The sequence below is a fragment of the Pipistrellus hanaki genome (assembly GCF_964339955.1).
Source record: "Pipistrellus hanaki genome assembly, chromosome: 17".
NCBI classification, from domain to species: Eukaryota; Metazoa; Chordata; class Mammalia; order Chiroptera; family Vespertilionidae; genus Pipistrellus; species Pipistrellus hanaki.
Window position 1 is genome coordinate 48,487,933 of NC_140519.1, and position 18,645 is coordinate 48,506,577.

An 18,645-nucleotide genomic window follows, 5' to 3' on the forward strand; every position below is an offset into this window, starting at 1 on the left:
TGTTCAATTTCAGTATTTCCTACTTTCCCGGTGACTTCTTCTCTCAACTCTTAGTGATCTACAAGTGTTTCCTAGTTTCCAAATCCATGGAACTTTTATAATTATCTTTTTGTGACTGATTTCTAACTCAAGCATATCAGGTTCAAAGAATGTATGTCTATGATAACAGTCCTTCAACTACATATGGGCCACAGCAAATCTCAACATATATGCTTGATAAAAATGCCTTCCTACAGCTGTTGAGTGAAGTATTCTATATAAATCTATTAGAGTCAATGTATTAATTGAAACTTTCAAATCTTCTATATCTTTAACACTTTTTTGTCTCCTTGATCTTTCAGTTTCTGAGAGAGATCTCTCAGGGTTTCCTTTATGTGTTTGAGACTGTGTTACTGGTTGTGTATGTATTTGAAGTTATTGTAGTTTAGCTTCCTGGCAAGTTGGTTTTTATTATCATGATGTAATTATTTCTCGGTTTTTATTATCATGATGTAATTATTTCTAGGCATCATTAACTTTTTTGCTTTAGACTTTCTTTTCATTGGGATTTTTCTGGTATATCTTCCCCTACCATTCTGTTTCAACCTCCTCCTACATCCTTGTCTTAGTGTCTCTTGTAAATATCATAAACCTGATTTTTGTGGTTGTTGTCTAGTCTTCTATCTGGGATATTCAGTATTTTAATTTATTGTAAGTACTGATATACTTTATGTCTACTACTCACTTCATAACCACGTCTGGCTGTCACTTATCCACTCTGTCCTTCACTTTCCTCAACTACAGCCATTATAGCGTGGTTTCGTTTGTTCTGCCATTTCCATTTATTTCTTTGGTCCATTTTTCTTTCTTTTTTCTTCTTTTTCTTTTCTTTTTTTGAGCATCCAGTTAGGAAGTTGTGCATGCACTTTCTTACTTCCTTTTTTAAAATATATTTTATTGATTTTTCACAGAGAGAAAGAGAGAGGGATAGAGAGTTAGAAACATTGATGACAGAGAAACATCAATCAGCTGCCTCCTGCACACCCCCTACTGGGGATGTGCCTGCAACCAAGGTACGTGCCCTTGACTGGAATCGAACCTGGGACCTTTCAGCCCACAGTCTGATGCTCTATCCACTGAGCCAAACCGGTTTCGGCTCTTCCTTACTTTCTTAATGGTTACCGCAGAAATTGAAAATCCATATCTGAAGCACAAAAGCTTGCGTCTAAGTTAATCGATATCGTTATCCTCCTCCGGAGCCTGTGGAATTAACATTAAAGCACCTTAGCACTCCCTGACTCCATCTTCCCTCACTCACATGTGTGTGCTGCTTTGCTGTGCATGCTAAGTCTGTGATGTCTCAACTCTGTAATTCATGGTGACGGGGATGATGGCACCGTAGATGTTGGGTAAGATTTACCCACGTTGCTCGTTGCTCCTTCTTTCCTGCATTTCCAACTTCCGAATATGGATTTCCTCCTGCCCAGAGTGTATTCTCCGGAGCTCCGTCAGTGAGGCTGTGGCGGGGGAAGCCTGGGTTTTGTTTCTGTAAGAATGTTGCTCTTTCGCTGTTAGAACAAGTTGGTGTCACTCAGATGTCGCCCCACGGACACCTGGACTCCGCCGTGGTGGACAGGAAGCGGGCTATAGCCACCTCTGCGGAGGATCTGCCGTGTCATGCAGCCCCTCAGCCATCACCCTCGCACCTGGTGTGTGGAATCCTATCACGAGGGGTCTGCGGTGCGTTTTCAGTGTTGTGCCCCGTGGACGCGATGGGGCTCCCGGCAATGCGGGGTCAGCTCGGAGGAAGTCTCAGTCATGGCCCTCCCCTCCTGCCTCCGCTCCGTCCTGTCCTCCCCTCCAGGCCCTCTGACTGGGTGAACCCCCTCACTGCTGGCTGTGGGTTGGTCTCTTTCACATTTCCCGTCCTCTCTGAGCTGCATTTTTTATCAGGTCCCTGGCTCTCTCTTCCATTCACTCGTCTCCCTCCAGCTGGGTTTAATCCGCCTTCCACGCACTCGTTAAGTATTTAATTTTAGTTCTGTCAAGGCTACAGGGCTCCGTTTGGTTATTTTCACTCATGTCCCTCTCCTCTGTCATGTCCGTGGCGGCGAGGCGCCCATTGCCCCGTGTGTGAGGGAGCCATGCTGTTCTCCTCCGGCCGGCCCGCGCCTTTGTTCGCCCTCACACATGACGCACGGCTTCCGCGTGTGTCTGATGGCTTTCTCTCTCTTAAGACTGAATTATTCATGCGCCTTGGAGGTCTGGGACAGAGTGGCTTCCTCCAGAAGGATGTGCTCACTGCTGCCGCCGTCTGCCGCGGGCGCCTGGGACCCCTTTCCCGTTAACGAAGGGCGCGGCTGGGCGGTGCTGGGTGCGGCCTGGGCCTGCGGTCACGGAGGGCCACGTGGGTGGAATCGGAGCGTGGAGACGGGACAGTCTTATTTCCACGCTGAGTGGGGGGGGGGGGGGGTATGATTTCAGTTCACCCCTTACTCAGGGTAGAATCCTTCCGCTCCCAAATTAATGGGGTGCAGCTCCCCTGAGCTTCCCCACCTGGTGGGCGTGCCTCGCTCCTCCCCCTCCCTGTTCTGTGGGAATGGGGCCGCCGCCCTCCCTCTCAGGGTTCTGCCCACAGTCAGACTCTCCTCCGCGCTCGGTGGGATCGCGTGTCTGTAACAGACGTGCCCTCACGGAGCCGGTTTTGGAGGCGGCGCAGGCCGGGCCCCCATCACAGTGACACCCTTTGGTCTTCACTGTGTGCCTCAGCCCGAGGACACAGTTCCCAGGCCCAGGGGCAGGCGGCACGGGCCCCGTCCCCTCTCTGCGCCCGGGCCCGGCTGGCCCAGCCACACGGGGACGGGCCCTAGGCTGGCAGCTCAGAGCCATCACCTGACACCGCGTCTTCCGGAACCATCCGCAGGCCCGGCCTCGGCCCGAGTGCAAAGAGCTCAGCATGACGGTCACGGGGCTCAGCGGCAGCCCCTCCCCGGCCGCAGTGCAGAGAGCGCCGGCCTTGTCCCCCGCCGCCTGGTACAGGAGCCTCGCAGAGTCTAAGAAGACGGTGAGGGCGCGTGGCCAGCTTCCCGGGGACAGCGGTCAGGCAGTGGCCGGGAGGACACGGAGGCGCGGGGAGGACTCTGCTGGAGCCCTCTCCGCTCCCTCAGGGCCGCCCTCCGTGGAGCCCGGAGCCCCAGCAGCTGAAAGGTGTCGGGAGCTTGGGCGGCCGGGCCCCTGCACACGGCGCCCCGCGCCCACCCCGTGCCCAGCAGCTGGTGCCCCACAGCCGGCTCTCACGCTGCCTCTGGCCTGGGCACAGCCCCACCCACAGCCAAGGGCTCGGTCCCACTGCCGGCCCAGCTCAGACGCCAGCGCAGGTGCAGGCCCCCACCTCTAACAGCCAGCCGTGCGCTGGGGCCCTGACCCCCAGGTCTGACAGTTGGCTGTGACAGAGCCCAGAACTCAGACAAACACCTACTTACGTGCCCGGTGACCACAGGAGGCGTGACACAGCATGCAGGTGAGCGGCGGACGGGGCGAGCACAGTGCGGTCTGGAGGGGCCCGGGTGCAGGAGCTTCTGTGTCGGCCTGAACGTGACTGCGTTCACCAGGAAGCGCCCACTGCTCGAGGCGAGGGTGTCGGAGCGAGGTGCCCAGGGGGGCAGGATGGGCCCCAACCCCATCCAGGGAGGCCAGGGAGGGCGAAGGCTCCCAGACCCAAAGCACGCTGGTCCTTCGTGACCAGTCCCGTCCTGCCGCCACCAGGGGCCACCCAGGGGCCCACCCAGAGTCACCTCGCTGGACAGACTTTCCCGTTACCCGGAAGTCCCAGGGGATGGGGCTCCAGGCCAGGACCCGCAGGGACAAAGGCCAGTCTCTTCCTGTCGCCCTCTGCCTGCCTCGCCTCGGCCAAAGCCCGCTCCCTGCCTGGGATCCCCGGGACTTCACTGTGGGGGACACCCCGGGGCAGGGTCTGGTCCTCCTCCTGGGGACGGGGGCACAGGGGCCGGGACCAAGGAACCAACTCCAGGGATGCCCAGTCCAGCTCGGCCGCCCCCGGCTAGGGGGCTCTCCCCCCGCCCCCCGGTTCCCCTGAGGATTTCGGAGCCAGGGTTCCTGTGGCAGCCCCCCTCAGGACTCCCACACGGCCCCCAGGGGGACCCCACTTCCCAGACGGGCTGCTTGAGCTCCTCCTGTGCAGGCTTTGCTGTGTGACCTCTCACTGAGCCCCCTCCTGGGCCCAGCCTCCTCCTGCCCGGAGCAGAGGGCAGGGTGGGCTGGAGGCCTGGAAGGTGGAAGTTGATGGGGAGGCGGGCGTTACAGTTCAGGGCAGCTCCGCAGTCAGAACGAGGGCCTTGTCTGGGCGGCACAGCCCTGCACCCCGCCAGGCTGCACCCTGCCCTGTACGCCCTCCCTGAGGGCAGCCCGGGCAGCCTGGCCTGGGAGGCCCAGGGCACTGTGGACGCTGTCACAGGGTGGAGAGAGAGCAAGAGGCTGGCATGGCCAGCGCCATCTTGGGGGCTGGGGACCGGGTGGGGGCTGGACCCCATGTTCCCAAAGGGGCTGGGGAGCCGGGAGCCAGGCCCAAGAAGCACACGATGGGAGGAACTGTGGGGTCTGAGACAGACAGATCCGGCCCGGCCCCACTGGCCACCAGCCGTGTGTTGGGGGTCTCTGGCTGGAGCCCCGCGCACAAGCAGGTGTCCGGAGGCAGGCGGACAGCGGGGAGCCAGGCAGCCCTTTATTGGAGAACTTGTCACAGACACAGACACACACAGGCCATGGTCCCGGGGCCCCGCCCAGACCCTGCCCAGCGCCTGGCACAGGGGCTGCCTCGGGGGCTCAGGGAGAAGGGCCAGCCCTGGGGGTCTCCAGGCCCACCCTGGCGGGCTGTGACCCCAGGTGCAGAGACACCGCTGGGAGCTGAGCATCGCCCTCTGGGCTTAGCGCCAGGCTCCAGCAGAGGGTCCAGGGTGGGCAGTGCGGGGAGGGGTGAGGCTGCCATGTCTCCACACTTGGCACAGCCAGAAAAGGTGCTGCAGGAAAAGGGGTGCAGGGGGCTGGGCTGGGGCTGGGCCGGAGGGGGGGCAGGAGCTACAACGAAGGCTGGGGGGCCAGGCGGGGCCCCCCAGCGCAGGCCCGGACCGGCTCAGGCCTGGCCCTCCAGGGCGCGCACGTGCACGCTGGGCAGGCAGAACCAGGAGGGCGGCAGCTCCTTGCTCGTGCTGTCCTCGTGCACCCGCACGCGCAGGAAGAAGTCGCCCGTGTAGAGGAAGAGGAGGGCCCCGAGGCAGGCCGCCTGGCCCGCGGGCTGCACCTGCAGGCAGGAGGGCGGTGTCAGCCGGGAGACCCCGAACCTGCCGCCGGGACAGTCCTGTCCCTGTCCCAGCGTCCGCCTCCTTTCTGGGGGGCACTCAGGTGGGGGTGGGGCCTGAGGGCTGTGCCCTGCGAGGCTGGGAGGTGGGGCCCCTCAGTCCCCTGGGCCCCTGCAGTGACCACAGGCAGGGAGGAGGTGACCGCATGGGGCGGGGCGATGGTGAACGGGTGACCTCAGCTATCCTGCCCCCCCGCCCCCGCCTTGTCCCCTGAACAGCCCTCGGGGTGACCTCACTTCCCCGGTCTCACCCCAGGGCTCCGGTGCAGAGCAGTGAGGTGCCTGAGGCCTCAGAGTGAGCCCGCAGACCAGGGTCAGCCAGAGGGCTGGGGGACAGCGGGACCCCACCCGGGCCGCCTGGGGCTCCCGGCCACGCACCGTGTCCAGGTAGAAGGTGCTGGAGCCCACGAAGGACACGGCGCCGTGCAGGTCGTAGCTGTGCACGCCGTTCTGGTGGTCCTGGAACGGGACCACAGTGAGGGCGAAGGGCCCCACGCTGCGCGGGCTCCGGTTCGTCAGCCGCACCTCCAGGCGCATGGGGTCGCCCACCTGGCAGGCCGCCGCCTCGCAGTCACACGGCTGCCCGTCCACCAGCACGTCTGCCAAAGACACAGGACGGGGGACTGTCAGGGACACAGCCTCGGCAGCCTCCCCTTCTCCTCCGTCTTCTTGTTCATTCATTCATCCATTCACTCCTTCCCTCATTCATTCATCCCCTACGCCATCATCCACATGTGTGCCGCCCCTCTGGGCCAGGCTGGGCGCACGGTCCCGTCCCTGCTCTGCCGGCGTGCAGGCCGGCGGGGACAGGACGGGGCCGGAGCGCTGGGAGGCCCAAGGTGGTTGGGGGTCCAGGAAGGGCTGAGCTCTGGCCACAGGCCCCCAGGATGAGGAGTGGCCCCTGGCTGGGCCTTGGCGACACCCACTCCGTTTGGCAGTGCCTGGGGGGGTGCACCTGCAAGTCAGCAAACCCCCCACCCAGCTCCCTCCAAATACATGTTTCAAGGAAGCCTTCTGCGATCAAGTCCCGCCCCCCTGTTTTGTTTCTTTAAAGTCGGGAGCTCCCACAGCGCTCTGCAGACCCTGGGAAAGTGGACAGAAGGGCACTTTGGTAATATCCCCGGCCCTGGCCCGCTCCCCTCCGGCTTGTTAACGTGGCCGGGGGCTGAGCTCTGCTCTCTGGCCGTGGGGCCAGCATGTCCCAGGTGTCCACGTCTTTGGGAGGATGTTCTCGGAGGCCCCAGAGGATCCGGCGAGAAACAAGCGTGACGTACCCACCCCCGTGTCTCGCCGTGTGCACGTCTGCACAGTGAGCTCTGTCTGAACTGGGACGGACGCTCCCAGGACAGAGCCCAGGAAAGGAGTCACTGGGACAAAAGTAAACACGTCTAAGAGCGGCGGGTCCTGGGGGGTGGCCTCCAGGAAGGCTCCGGGCCTGCACCTCACAGCACCCCCTCCCCCAGGGGCAGGCTCCTCCCTGTGCTCCACCTCCCTGTGCGTGGCTCACCACACCGCCCACTCCACCACGGAGCGGGGGCTGCAGAGGACCTCGCAGCGCCGTCCGCCCAGTCTCCGCCCGCCTCCCCCCTGCAGGAGGGCACCGGGCACGGAGTGAGGCTGAGAGGGTGGGACAGGGCCGCCCAGCCTAGAGCCCTTTCGGACTGAAGAAACCCAGGCCACGCTTCCATCCTCTTTCATCTTCTCATGACCCACAGCCTCTTACCGGAAGCTCTCCTGTTTACCCACCTGTTTAACTATTAACCACCTGTGTGTCCTCCCCGAGAAGCTCCGGAGAACCGCCACTGCCCATGTCCCCAAGACCCAGGCCAGGCAGACTCTGGTTCTAGTCCATATTTATTGGATGGATGGATGGATGGATGGATGGATGAGTGGATGGATGGGTGAATGAGTGGATGGATGGGTGAATGAGTGAGTGAATGAATGAGTGAGTGAATGAATGAGTGGATGAGTGAATGAGTGAATGAGTGAGTGAATGCATGCATGAGTGAGTGAATGAATGAGTAAATGAATGAGTGAGTGGATGAGTGAGTGGATGAGTGAGTGAATGAATGAGTGAGTGAGTGAATGCATACATGAGTGAGTGAATGAGTGAGTGAATGAATGAGTGAATGCATACATGAGTGAGTGAATGAGTGAGTGAATGAATGAGTGAGTGAATGCATACATAAGTGAGTGAATGAGTGAGTGAATGAATGAGTGGATGAGTGAGTGGATGAGTGAGTGAATGAGTGAGTGGATGAGTGAGTGAATGAATGAGTGAATGAGTGAGTGAATGAGTGAGTGAGTGAGTGAATGCATACATGAGTGAGTGGGCTTTGGCCCACATGCCTTGGGGACCAGCCGGCTGTACCGTGAGGGTGGAGATCGGGACCGGCCCCCCGTTCCCGGCCCGGGGCCCCTTCGCAGCGCCAGGTCTCCTGCAGGAGCTGGTTCACGCAGGAGGCCCTCGTTAGACATCCGGAGCAGATTAGTCTCTGCCCCCACAGCGTTACAAGGGGCCACGGCCCACCCCCGCCTCCCGCCCAGCCCGGCCCCTATCCCCTCACTGGTAACACAGCTGGAGTCACGGACTTAATTCCGCCTGGCCCAGAATGCCTCCTGAAACCACCGCACGCTTATGCCACCGCACGGCCGCGACAGACACACGGGCTAAAAATAGAAACCAGAGGAGGGAGGCCTCGGGCCAGGGAGGAGGAGGAAGCCCCGGTGCCAGGCCATCCTGGTGCCAGCCTGCCTTTGGGCCCCGGGTGGCCACGGTGGGGCAGGGGCGCAGGGGTGAGGGGCTGGGGAAGGTGGTGGAGGGGCGGGGCTTTCTCCCAGCCAGGCTCCGGGCACGTGCAAGCGGCCGGCCCGGCCCGGCTGCGTGTGCTGCTGGGCTCTCCGCGCTCACAGCAGAAGCTGCCCTGCTCTGGGGCACAGCCCTCAGCCTCTGGCCATCGGCCTCGCATGCTTCCCTCGGAGGTTTCCATGAATGAACGAGCCTGGAGAAGGTGGGGGAGTCGTGGAAGGGGCTTGTCCTGATCAGCCCTCCCTCCCAGGGCCCTTCCCCCAGCAGCTCAGCCAGCCCCCTCCCAGGGCCCCTCCCCCAGCAGGCTCAGCCAGCCCCCTGCCCACTGTCGGGTTCCTGTGGGTGGCCAGAGGCCTGTTTCTTGCCACCTGCTGGATCCAGGCCACCACTTGCAGGGCCACACTGGTGCCGCTCAGCTGGCACCCACGGCCCTTTCCACAGGAGGTGTGGAGGAGGGCGGCAGGAGAGCGGGTCCCGGGCAGAGCCCGCCCAGCACAGCTCCCTTAGTGCCAGAGGAGACCCCAGATCACAGGAAACCTCTTTGTGACAAGGAGGAACGGCCCCCGTTCCCTGCTCCAGTGACTTTTCTGACAACCTGTTCACCTGCCCTCAGCACCTGGCGCCCACGGCAGCAGGGGCCCTGCCCAGAGCTCAGACCCCAGGGAGGACCCCTCCCCTCGGGCCCCACAACAACCCTTGGCCCTGGGGACCAGAGGAAACGGGAGGCTCAGTAGACTTTGGGTGCAAATACCTAATTTTGGATAAAACACTTTTAAGGCTTAAGAGCAATGCGCAGGGATGAGCGAGGTGGCGGCCAGGAGCCGCGGGAGTGAGCGCAGCAAGCCGCTCCGCTCCGGCCTGAGCACATCTGAGCGTTTGATTTCTCGGGCGCATGCTCTCTCCAGCCCCCGGAAATCCCCGTGAGCCGAACCCTCAGTCCGGCTGACTGCGGCGAGGCCTGGCCAGGAGTCAGCGAGGAGCTGGTCCCGTGATAAGACAGCCGCGCCTCGGGATGCGAGGGAGCGGAGGCCGGGCCTGCTGCGGGCTGCACCTCCTCCCAGCGGCCGGAGGGCCTCGGGGCGGCACAGGCAGACCGCGCGAGACCTCCTGACTGCCAGGCACCCAGCACAGAGGGGACCTTTCTCTGAGGCCCAGGAGCGCGTGGCACGGTACTGAACCGACCGCAGCTTTCCCCTCTGTGCTGAGGAGAGGCAAGTAACTGACCTTTTCTCTTTGGCTGTTAGGAAGCTGAGTTAAAAGGACAGACGTCGAATCTTTGGTGGTCATATTACTCCCCCACCCCTACACACACACACACACACACACACACACCCTACACACACACACACACACACACACACACACACACCCCCACACACACACACACACACTCCTGCCAGTCTTGACCAACTGTGCCAAATACGGTTTCCCTAACTGTCATTGGGCTGCCTCTCTGTACACTGAGTTTTAAAAAGAGGTCGAAGCAGGACAGTGCCGGGGGGGGGGGGGGGGGGGGTGACGGTGTTCTGAGCGCGGGCCTAAGGCAGAGAGGCACCTGGGCAGGTGGGCTCCCCCGTCCGTCACCCTTGCCCCGCCTGGAGCCCCAGCAGGGCTGGGAGGGGCCCGGAGCAGGTGAGCTGGCTCAGGGAGGCCGCCGGAGCCAGGGACAGGCCGGGAGGGCGGCCTGCTCAGCGCAGCTCTGCTCGGCTCCCCGGTCACGGGCGGAGCACGGCTCCTCCTGCCCCGGGCCATCACCCAGCGCCTGGCAGGTGGGCCTGCTCTGCGTCTGCCAGGAGCCTGCGCTGTGACAGTGATGGAGGCGGCTAATCAGTGCCTGAGCCAGAGCGCCTGGCCCTCGGGGCCGGGGAGGCCTGCAGGACCCACAACGCGTAATTACCCTCCGGGCAGGAACGCCCCTGAGGAGCTGCCCGGCTCTCTCGGGTAAATAATTTACTTTTACAACTTTTCATTAAAGATTAAAGGGAATTAAATTAAAATTAAGGCGAGTGGAGAGGAAGTCGTGCCTCGCGGGCTTCTCTGTGGAGAGGATCCTGGCTTCCCCAGCGAGCCCACCGCGAGCTGGCACTGGCGCGGGCACCGAGGGGCGGGCCCAGGGAGGAGGGCGGGGCGGGCGAGCTCACAGGGCGGGAGGGCGGCCCGGGGTCAGGTCTCTGGGCTGCGTCTTGGCGTGGCCTGTGATTGCCGTGGGGGAAGACACACACATGGCCAGCACCACAGCCCTCCGGTGGGAGTGCCCCACCCCACCCCCATGCCCGCGTCCTCCGGCCTCACGGGCGCCCACTGCGGGGCCAGCTGAGCCCCTTCGGAAGCCAGGGCTGCTGCCTCCTTGTCTGAAAATGGGAGGCAGTGTCTGGCCAGAGGGCTGGGGGGTGCAGAGGAGATGTGTCTGGGGAGGGCTGAGGTCCCAGTGTGGAGAGAACACGGGTCATGGCCCACAAACACATCCCTCCCACAATCCCTTTCTCCTGGCAGACAGAACTAAATGACCTGAGTAAAGGAGGGATGGGAGGGTCATGTGTGGGTGGGGCCGTGGGGTGGGAGGGCCATGGATGGGTGGGGCCGTGGGGTGGGCGGGGTCTTTTGTAGGTGTAGCCATGGGTGGGCGGGGCATCCTGGCATTTATTGGAGACATTTGCAGGCCTCCAGCATTTATCTAACTGAGCCTTCGTCAGAAGGGAGTGTGAGGCCGCAGGGAGCTGCCATGCCCAGGGCCACCTTGGCATGGGCACTGGCATGGGCGCGGGCACCCAGGCACGGAACTACACTGGGAACGCCCTGGGATCGAGCTCATGCCTCTATTAAGTCCTCTGCTTCCACCTTCTCCTGGACAAGCACTTCAGACTGCAGACAGACAGGGAGAAGGCAGGCGGGAGGAAGCGGCCTGCTGGCGGGGCCCTCTGGAGCAGCAGGGGATTTTAATGCTCGTCTGTCCCCAAGCCACGTCTACCTTTCCAATCCCCGTTCTCCATCTTCCCTCAGGCCTTTCTAAACGAGACGCAGATTCCTGCCTCCCAGCGGACCCCCCTCCCGTGGCTCTGCGCCCAGCCTGGTCCTTGCCACAGTGCCATCCGGCCTCAGACCAGCTCGCCTGCAGGGTCAGGTCACACGCGGGGAGGGAGCATGGGGAGGTCCCGGCGGGTGTGGGAGGAGGCGGGCGGCTGGTTTCCTGCCACAGGCCGAGCCCTGCCTCTGCCGGGAGCTGCCGCCTCGGCTCAGCCTCACCTCCCGGCAGCCTGCCCTCCGGTGCCTTGGTCTCTGCACTCCTCCTGCCTGCCCTGCCCCCATCAGCAGTCCTGAGGGCCGGGGCCCGCCCCCGCCATCCCTGGTGCCCAGCAGGGCCGGCATACCGGCCTCTGGCAGGGTGTGCAGACCTCCCACGGCTGCAGTGGGGCCAGGCCAGCGGGGAGCCAGGGGGAGCCGGCCCAGGGGAAGGGGGGCCTGCCGAGGACACCAGAGGCGCAGATGTAGGGGTGAGGCCCTCGCTGCCCCCCAGGCTCTAGGCCTGGCTGAGACCGCCAGCCCCTCCCCGAGGCCTCTACACCCACAGCCTGTGCCCCCCCCCCCGCCGCCTGTCCCCCCCCAGCACCCGCGATGCCCTCATGCGTGCCCTTGCCGACTCCCACTGGCCTTCGGACACTCGGCTTAAACAGCACCTCCTCCAGGAAGGCTTCCTGGCCCGGCCCTGCCCACGCCCGTTACGTGAGGGCTGGCTCCACAGGGTTTCTGTTGGGGGGCTGTCTCCCGCACAGGGTCAGGGCTGACTCCGTGAACTGACAGTGACCCCCGAGCCTCCGCTCCCCGTCCGTTACGTGAGAGGATCCGCCAGAGGAGTGCCAAACAGGCTCAGCCCACCGAGTCCACACCAGACCCTTCCTGACGCTGCCCACCACCCCCCCGTTCTCACACCCGCTTACACTCCCGGCAGCGGGGGGCTCCCTACTTTGCTTACTGAAGGTGTTGGTCTTGGCTTTGTGGGGTCCCCAGTCAGAGGGATCCCCAAGGCTCCCTTCTAACCTGCTTGGTGATCTGGACTCCTGTGCCCCAAGCTAGGAGCAAGATCAGATCCTCTGTCTCTGCCGTTACAAACTCAATACCACTAGACTGCAGGTCACCATCTATCCATCCATCCACCACCACCCACTGACCCATCCACTCATCTATCACCCCCTCATCCATTCCCCACCACCCACTGACCCATCCACTCATCTATCACCCTCTCACCCATCCATCAACCCACCCATCCACTTACCACCCACTCATCCATCCACTCCTACCCACCTATCCATCTATCCATCCACACATCCTCCACCCACTCACCTATCTACTCACCACCCTCTCATCTATCCATCCATCCATCCATCCATCCACACATCTACCACCCACTCGCCACCCTCTCATCCATCCATCCATCCATCTACCCATCTAGCCACCTACCCACCCACCCACAGCAGGGACTCAATTCTGGAGCCTGGCCGAGTGTCTGACTGCAAGTCCAGGGACGCAGTGGTGCAGAGGCTGGGCCACGGAGCGGGGGTGAGAGCAGTGAGAGGGGCGTACGGGGTGGCTCTGGCAGGAGGGGAGGGTGCTGAGCTCTCTGGTCGCCCAGGAGGCGCAGAAGGGGGCTTTCAGCCCAGAGAGCGGCCTGAAGGGCTACGTCTGCTGAGGGGACGGGACCAGCCTCTTACTCTCCAGCCGGCAGCAGCGCTCCGCTCCCGCTCTGGGCCAGCCACCGGCTTCCGAGAGAAACTGGAGCGTTTAAAAGCAACTTGGAAAGGACCGCCTGCTGTGCTGTCTCTAATTAGCAGGAAAGTAATTTCAGCCGCGGAGCAGCCCTGGGCGGGGACCAGGCTCCCAGCACGAGGGCTGGCAGCTGGCTCTCCACATCCACGGCGGCTGTGGAGGAGACGGGCGGCCAGGCCCCCCCCTCCACAGGAGGGCTCAGGGCACAGGCTCGGCGACCACCTGCCCCCAGGCCCAGTCTCCGAGCTGCAGACCAAGTTAACAAACGCGATCGAACCGTGTTCATCCTCCTGACTTCACCAATGCGTCTCCGTAACGAGCCGAAGGCCACGTTCGAGCTGCAAGTCCGTGGCTCAGAGCAGAGCCCGGGGCGGAGGTGGTGGCCGCACTGCCGCTGCTCTCCCCTCCCCGTGGCGGCCAGGCCCTCTCATCCCCTCCCCCGGGGTCCGCCTCCTCCGGGCCTGTGGTCCCATCGGAGCCCAACCTTCGAGCACCTCCAGCAGGTGCCAGGTGTGCGGGCCGGGCTCCCCCAGAGCAGCGAACTTGCCCCCCACCCCCGCCCAGGCTCCAGGCTGAGGCGCCCTCCCCACAGGGATGGTCTGACCATTGAGCCGCCCAGCTCTGGCCTCAGTCAGCAGGCCCAGCCGCTCCCCAAAGCTTATACCCTCCCTGCTCTGGTCTCCAGCTCCAAAGCCCTGAGCTCTGCTCCCCGGCAGGGCCAAGAGCACACCCCTCCCTGCTGTCTCCGCCCCCCTCTGCGTTAGTCCTGGGACTGGGTACCATGAGACCCTGGAGGAGAGGGGGTGGCGTTCGGAGGTGGGGCAGACACCGGTCTCCCTCCCGGCCACGCCCGAGAGGCCCGCCCATGCCTGTCGGCGGGAAGCCCACCGCACAGTGCCCTGCCCGGAGCAGCCCTGGGGCTGGCGGGAGCGAGGGCTGCTCCTTAGGGACCAGGAAGAATGGTCTGTGATGAGCATATTCAGAGCCGTATGCAAATCAGGTGCTTGAAAACAGCTTGTTCTCTTCAATAATTCAATCATCTCCCCCTCCCTCCTCCTCTGGGCACAAGTGTTTGCTAGCAGGCGGGCAGGCCAGGGCGCCTGCGGGCACAAGCCAGGCAGGCCTCTGAGGGGGGCTTGGCCTCTCCTCCCTGCCCTGAGGGTGGGGCACCCAGGCCTGGAGGCCCGGAGCCAGGACTTAGGGAGAGCACAGACAGGAGTGTCCTGGAGAGGCTTCTGAACCACACCCGCCCGGACCTGCCCGCGGCCCAGCTCGCAGGTGCCCGCCCCGCTCCCCGCAGGGCCTTGGCCGGGCCCTCGTGGGCCCAGCCGCCAGCCTTCTCCAGCGCCGACTGCGGCTCGGAAGCCAGCCCTGGCCCCCTTTAGGGACAGACTCCGGCCGCGAGAGCTTTACCCACAGGGTGACAGGCACAAATAATCACCGAGCGTGTTCACAGACACAACATCTAATACAAAGCCGCCAACGCGCATGTTTGCTGTTTTTCTTTGTCACGAGGCCCGGGGGAGCTGTCAGGGAGGGACAGGGACAGAGGAGGAGCCCGAGGCCAGGCTGTCCTTCTGCTCGCACAGGAATCGTGTCCTCAGGCATGTGAACCCGAGGGGGGGGCAGGGGATCGGGCGGTCCTGGGCCTCTGCGGGCAGCCGTGTCCCCAGAGTGCGCTGAGGGCTGCTCGCTCCCCTCCGGGTGCCTCCACTGGTCACAGCTGGTCCAGACACAAGCTGGAGCTCCGTCCAGACACAAGCTAGACCCTTCACCAGATCCATCCCAACTTCAGGGCCAGGTCTCTGGAACCCGGGACACTGAGCCGGGACTCTGCCGCTCACACCTCGGCCTGGAGAGCACTGGCCATCTGGGTGCCCCCTGGCCCGGTGACTGACGCGGGGAGAGGAAGAGGGGCCACGGAGAGGAGGGTGAGGTCTCCTGCCCGCGCCAGCAGAGCGCTGCGGGCTGGCAGGAGGCCCGGTCCTCACAGGGCCCGTCCGGGGGGAGAAGGGCCCAGCGGGGCCCAGGCAGGTGCCGGGGGCGGGGCCAAGATCCCAGAGTCAGGAGGCCGGAGCCAGGCACAGGGCGGGGAGGAGGGTGTGGCTGGCTGGGCCCAGGTCCCACTGAGACAGGGCACTGGTGGGCGGGAGACCTCACACACCCGCCATCGGAGTGCACACGGGTGGGAGACCTCGCACACCCGCCATGGGAGTGCACACGGGTGGGAGACCTCGCACACCGGCCATCGGAGTGCACACGGGTGGGAGACCTCGCACACTCGCCATGGGAGTGCACACGGGTGGGAGACCTCGCACACCCGCCATCGGAGTGCACACGGGTGGGAACCTCGCACACCCGCCATCAGAGTGCACACGGGTGGGAGACCTCGCACACCCGCCATCGGAGTGCACGCGGGTGGGAGACCTCGCACACCGCCATCGGAGTGCACTCGGGTGGGAACCTCGCACACCCGCCATCAGAGTGCACGCGGGTGGGAGACCTCACACACCGCCATCGGAGTGCACACGGGTGGGAACCTCGCACACCGCCATCGGAGTGCACACGGGTGGGAACCTCGCACACCCGCCATCAGAGTGCACGCGGGTGGGAGACCTCGCACACCCGCCATCGGAGTGCACGCAGGTGGGAGACCTCGCACACCCGCCATCGGAGTGCACGCGGGTGGGAGACCTCACACACCCGCCATCGGAGTGCACACGGGTGGGAGACCTCGCACACCCGCCATCGGAGTGCACCTGGATGGGAGACCTCGCACACCCGCCATCGGAGTGCACACGGGTGGGAACCTCGCACACCGACCGCCATGGGAGTGCACACGGGTGGGAACCTCGCACACCCACCATGGGAGTGCACACGGGTGGGAGACCTCGCACACCCGTCATCGGAGTGCACACGGGTGGGAACCTCGTACACCGCCATCAGAGTGCACACGGGTGGGAACCTCGCACACCCGCCATCGGAGTGCACACGGGAGGGAGATCTCGCACACCGCCATGGGAGTGCACACGGGTGGGAGACCTCGCACACCGGCCATCGGAGTGCACGTGGGTGGGAACCTCGCACACCGCCATCGGAGTGCACACGGGAGGGAGATCTCGCACACCGCCATCGGAGTGCACGCGGGTGGGAACCTCGCACACCCGCCATCGGAGTGCACGCGGGTGGGAGATCTCGCACACCCGCCATGGGAGTGCACACGGGAGGGAGATCTCGCACACCCGCCATCGGAGTGCACACGGGTGGGAGACCTCGCACACCCGCCATTGGAGTGCACGCGGGTGGGAGACCTCGCACACCGCCATCGGAGTGCACACAGGTGGGAGACCTCGCACACCCGCCATCGGAGTGCACGCGGGTGGGAACCTCGCACACCGACCTCCATCGGAGTGCACACGGGTGGGAGACCTCGCACACCGCCATCGGAGTGCACGCGGGTGGGAGATCTCGCACACCCGCCATCGGAGTGCACGCGGGTGGGAGACCTCGCACACCCGCCATGGGAGTGCACGCGGGTGGGAGACCTCGCACACCGCCATCGGAGTGCACACAGGTGGGAGACCTCGCACACCCGCCATCGGAGTGCACGCGGGTGGGAACCTCGCACACCGACCTCCATCGGAGTGCACACGGGTGGGAGACCTCGCACACCGCCATCGGAGTGCACGCGGGTGGGAGACCTCGCACACCCGCCATCGGAGTGCACGCGGGTGGGAGACCTCGCACACCCGCCAAGGGAGTGCACACGGTGAGAACCTCGCACACCCGCCATCAGAGTGCACACGCGTGGGAACCTCGCACACCGACCTCCATCGGAGTGCACACGGGTGGGAGACCTCGCACACCGCCATCGGAGTGCACGCGGGTGGGAGACCTCGCACACCCGCCATCGGAGTGCACGCGGGTGGGAGACCTCGCACACCCGCCATGGGAGTGCACACGGTGAGAACCTCGCACACCCGCCATCAGAGTGCACACGCGTGGGAACCTCGCACACCCGCCATGGGAGTGCACACGGGTGGGAACCTCGCACACCCGCCATCAGAGTGCACGCGGGTGGGAGACCTCACACACCGCCATCGGAGTGCACACGGGTGGGAACCTCGCACACCCGCCATCGGAGTGCACACGGGTGGGAACCTCGCACACCCGCCATCAGAGTGCACACGGGTGGGAGACCTCGCACACCCGCCATCGGAGTGCACGCGGGTGGGAGACCTCGCACACCCGCCATCAGAGTGCACGCGGGTGGGAGACCTCACACACCGCCATCGGAGTGCACACGGGTGGGAACCTCGCACACCGCCATCGGAGTGCACACGGGTGGGAACCTCGCACACCCGCCATCAGAGTGCACGCGGGTGGGAGACCTCGCACACCCGCCATCGGAGTGCACGCAGGTGGGAGACCTCGCACACCCGCCATCGGAGTGCACGCGGGTGGGAGACCTCACACACCCGCCATCGGAGTGCACACGGGTGGGAGACCTCGCACACCCACCATCGGAGTGCACCTGGATGGGAGACCTCGCACACCCGCCATCGGAGTGCACACGGGTGGGAACCTCGCACACCGACCGCCATGGGAGTGCACACGGGTGGGAACCTCGCACACCCACCATGGGAGTGCACACGGGTGGGAGACCTCGCACACCCGTCATCGGAGTGCACACGGGTGGGAACCTCGCACACCGCCATCGGAGTGCACACGGGTGGGAACCTCGCACACCCGCCATCGGAGTGCACACGGGAGGGAGATCTCGCACACCGCCATGGGAGTGCACACGGGTGGGAGACCTCGCACACCGGCCATTGGAGTGCACGTGGGTGGGAACTTCGCACACCGCCATCGGAGTGCACACGGGAGGGAGATCTCGCACACCGCCATCGGAGTGCACGCGGGTGGGAACCTCGCACACCCGCCATTGGAGTGCACGCGGGTGGGAGACCTCGCACACCGCCATCGGAGTGCACACAGGTGGGAGACCTCGCACACCCGCCATCGGAGTGCACGCGGGTGGGAACCTCGCACACCGACCTCCATCGGAGTGCACACGGGTGGGAGACCTCGCACACCGCCATCGGAGTGCACGCGGGTGGGAGACCTCGCACACCGCCATCGGAGTGCACGCGGGTGGGAGACCTCGCACACCCGCCATCGGAGTGCACGCGGGTGGGAGACCTCGCACACCGCCATCGGAGTGCACGCGGGTGGGAGACCTCGCACACCCGCCATCGGAGTGCACGCGGGTGGGAGACCTCGCACACCCGCCATGGGAGTGCACACGGTGAGAACCTCGCACACCCGCCATCAGAGTGCACACGCGTGGGAACCTCGCACACCGACCTCCATCGGAGTGCACACGGGTGGGAGACCTCGCACACCGCCATCGGAGTGCACGCGGGTGGGAGACCTCGCACACCCGCCATCGGAGTGCACGCGGGTGGGAGATCTCGCACACCCGCCATGGGAGTGCACACGGGAGGGAGATCTCGCACACCCGCCATCGGAGTGCACACGGGTGGGAGACCTCGCACACCCGCCATTGGAGTGCACGCGGGTGGGAGACCTCGCACACCGCCATCGGAGTGCACACAGGTGGGAGACCTCGCACACCCGCCATCGGAGTGCACGCGGGTGGGAACCTCGCACACCGACCTCCATCGGAGTGCACACGGGTGGGAGACCTCGCACACCGCCA

General features: G+C 64.0%; 1 protein-coding gene across 2 annotated transcripts in view; it reads right to left on the reverse strand.

Annotated features, from left to right (window-relative positions):
* Positions 1–4,697: 4,697 nt before the first annotated feature.
* Positions 4,698–18,645, reverse strand: part of TRAPPC9 (trafficking protein particle complex subunit 9) — a gene marked incomplete at its 5' end in the record, with an annotated part of 131,768 nt that continues 117,820 nt past the window's right edge. For both annotated transcript variants that reach the window (XM_084864667.1, XM_084864666.1), the window contains 2 exons: positions 4,698–5,296; positions 5,732–5,952. In XM_084864667.1, coding sequence (XP_084720793.1) covers positions 5,129–5,296; positions 5,732–5,952 — 389 coding nt within the window. In that variant the 3' untranslated portion in view covers positions 4,698–5,128. The remainder of the gene's footprint in view (positions 5,297–5,731; positions 5,953–18,645) is intronic.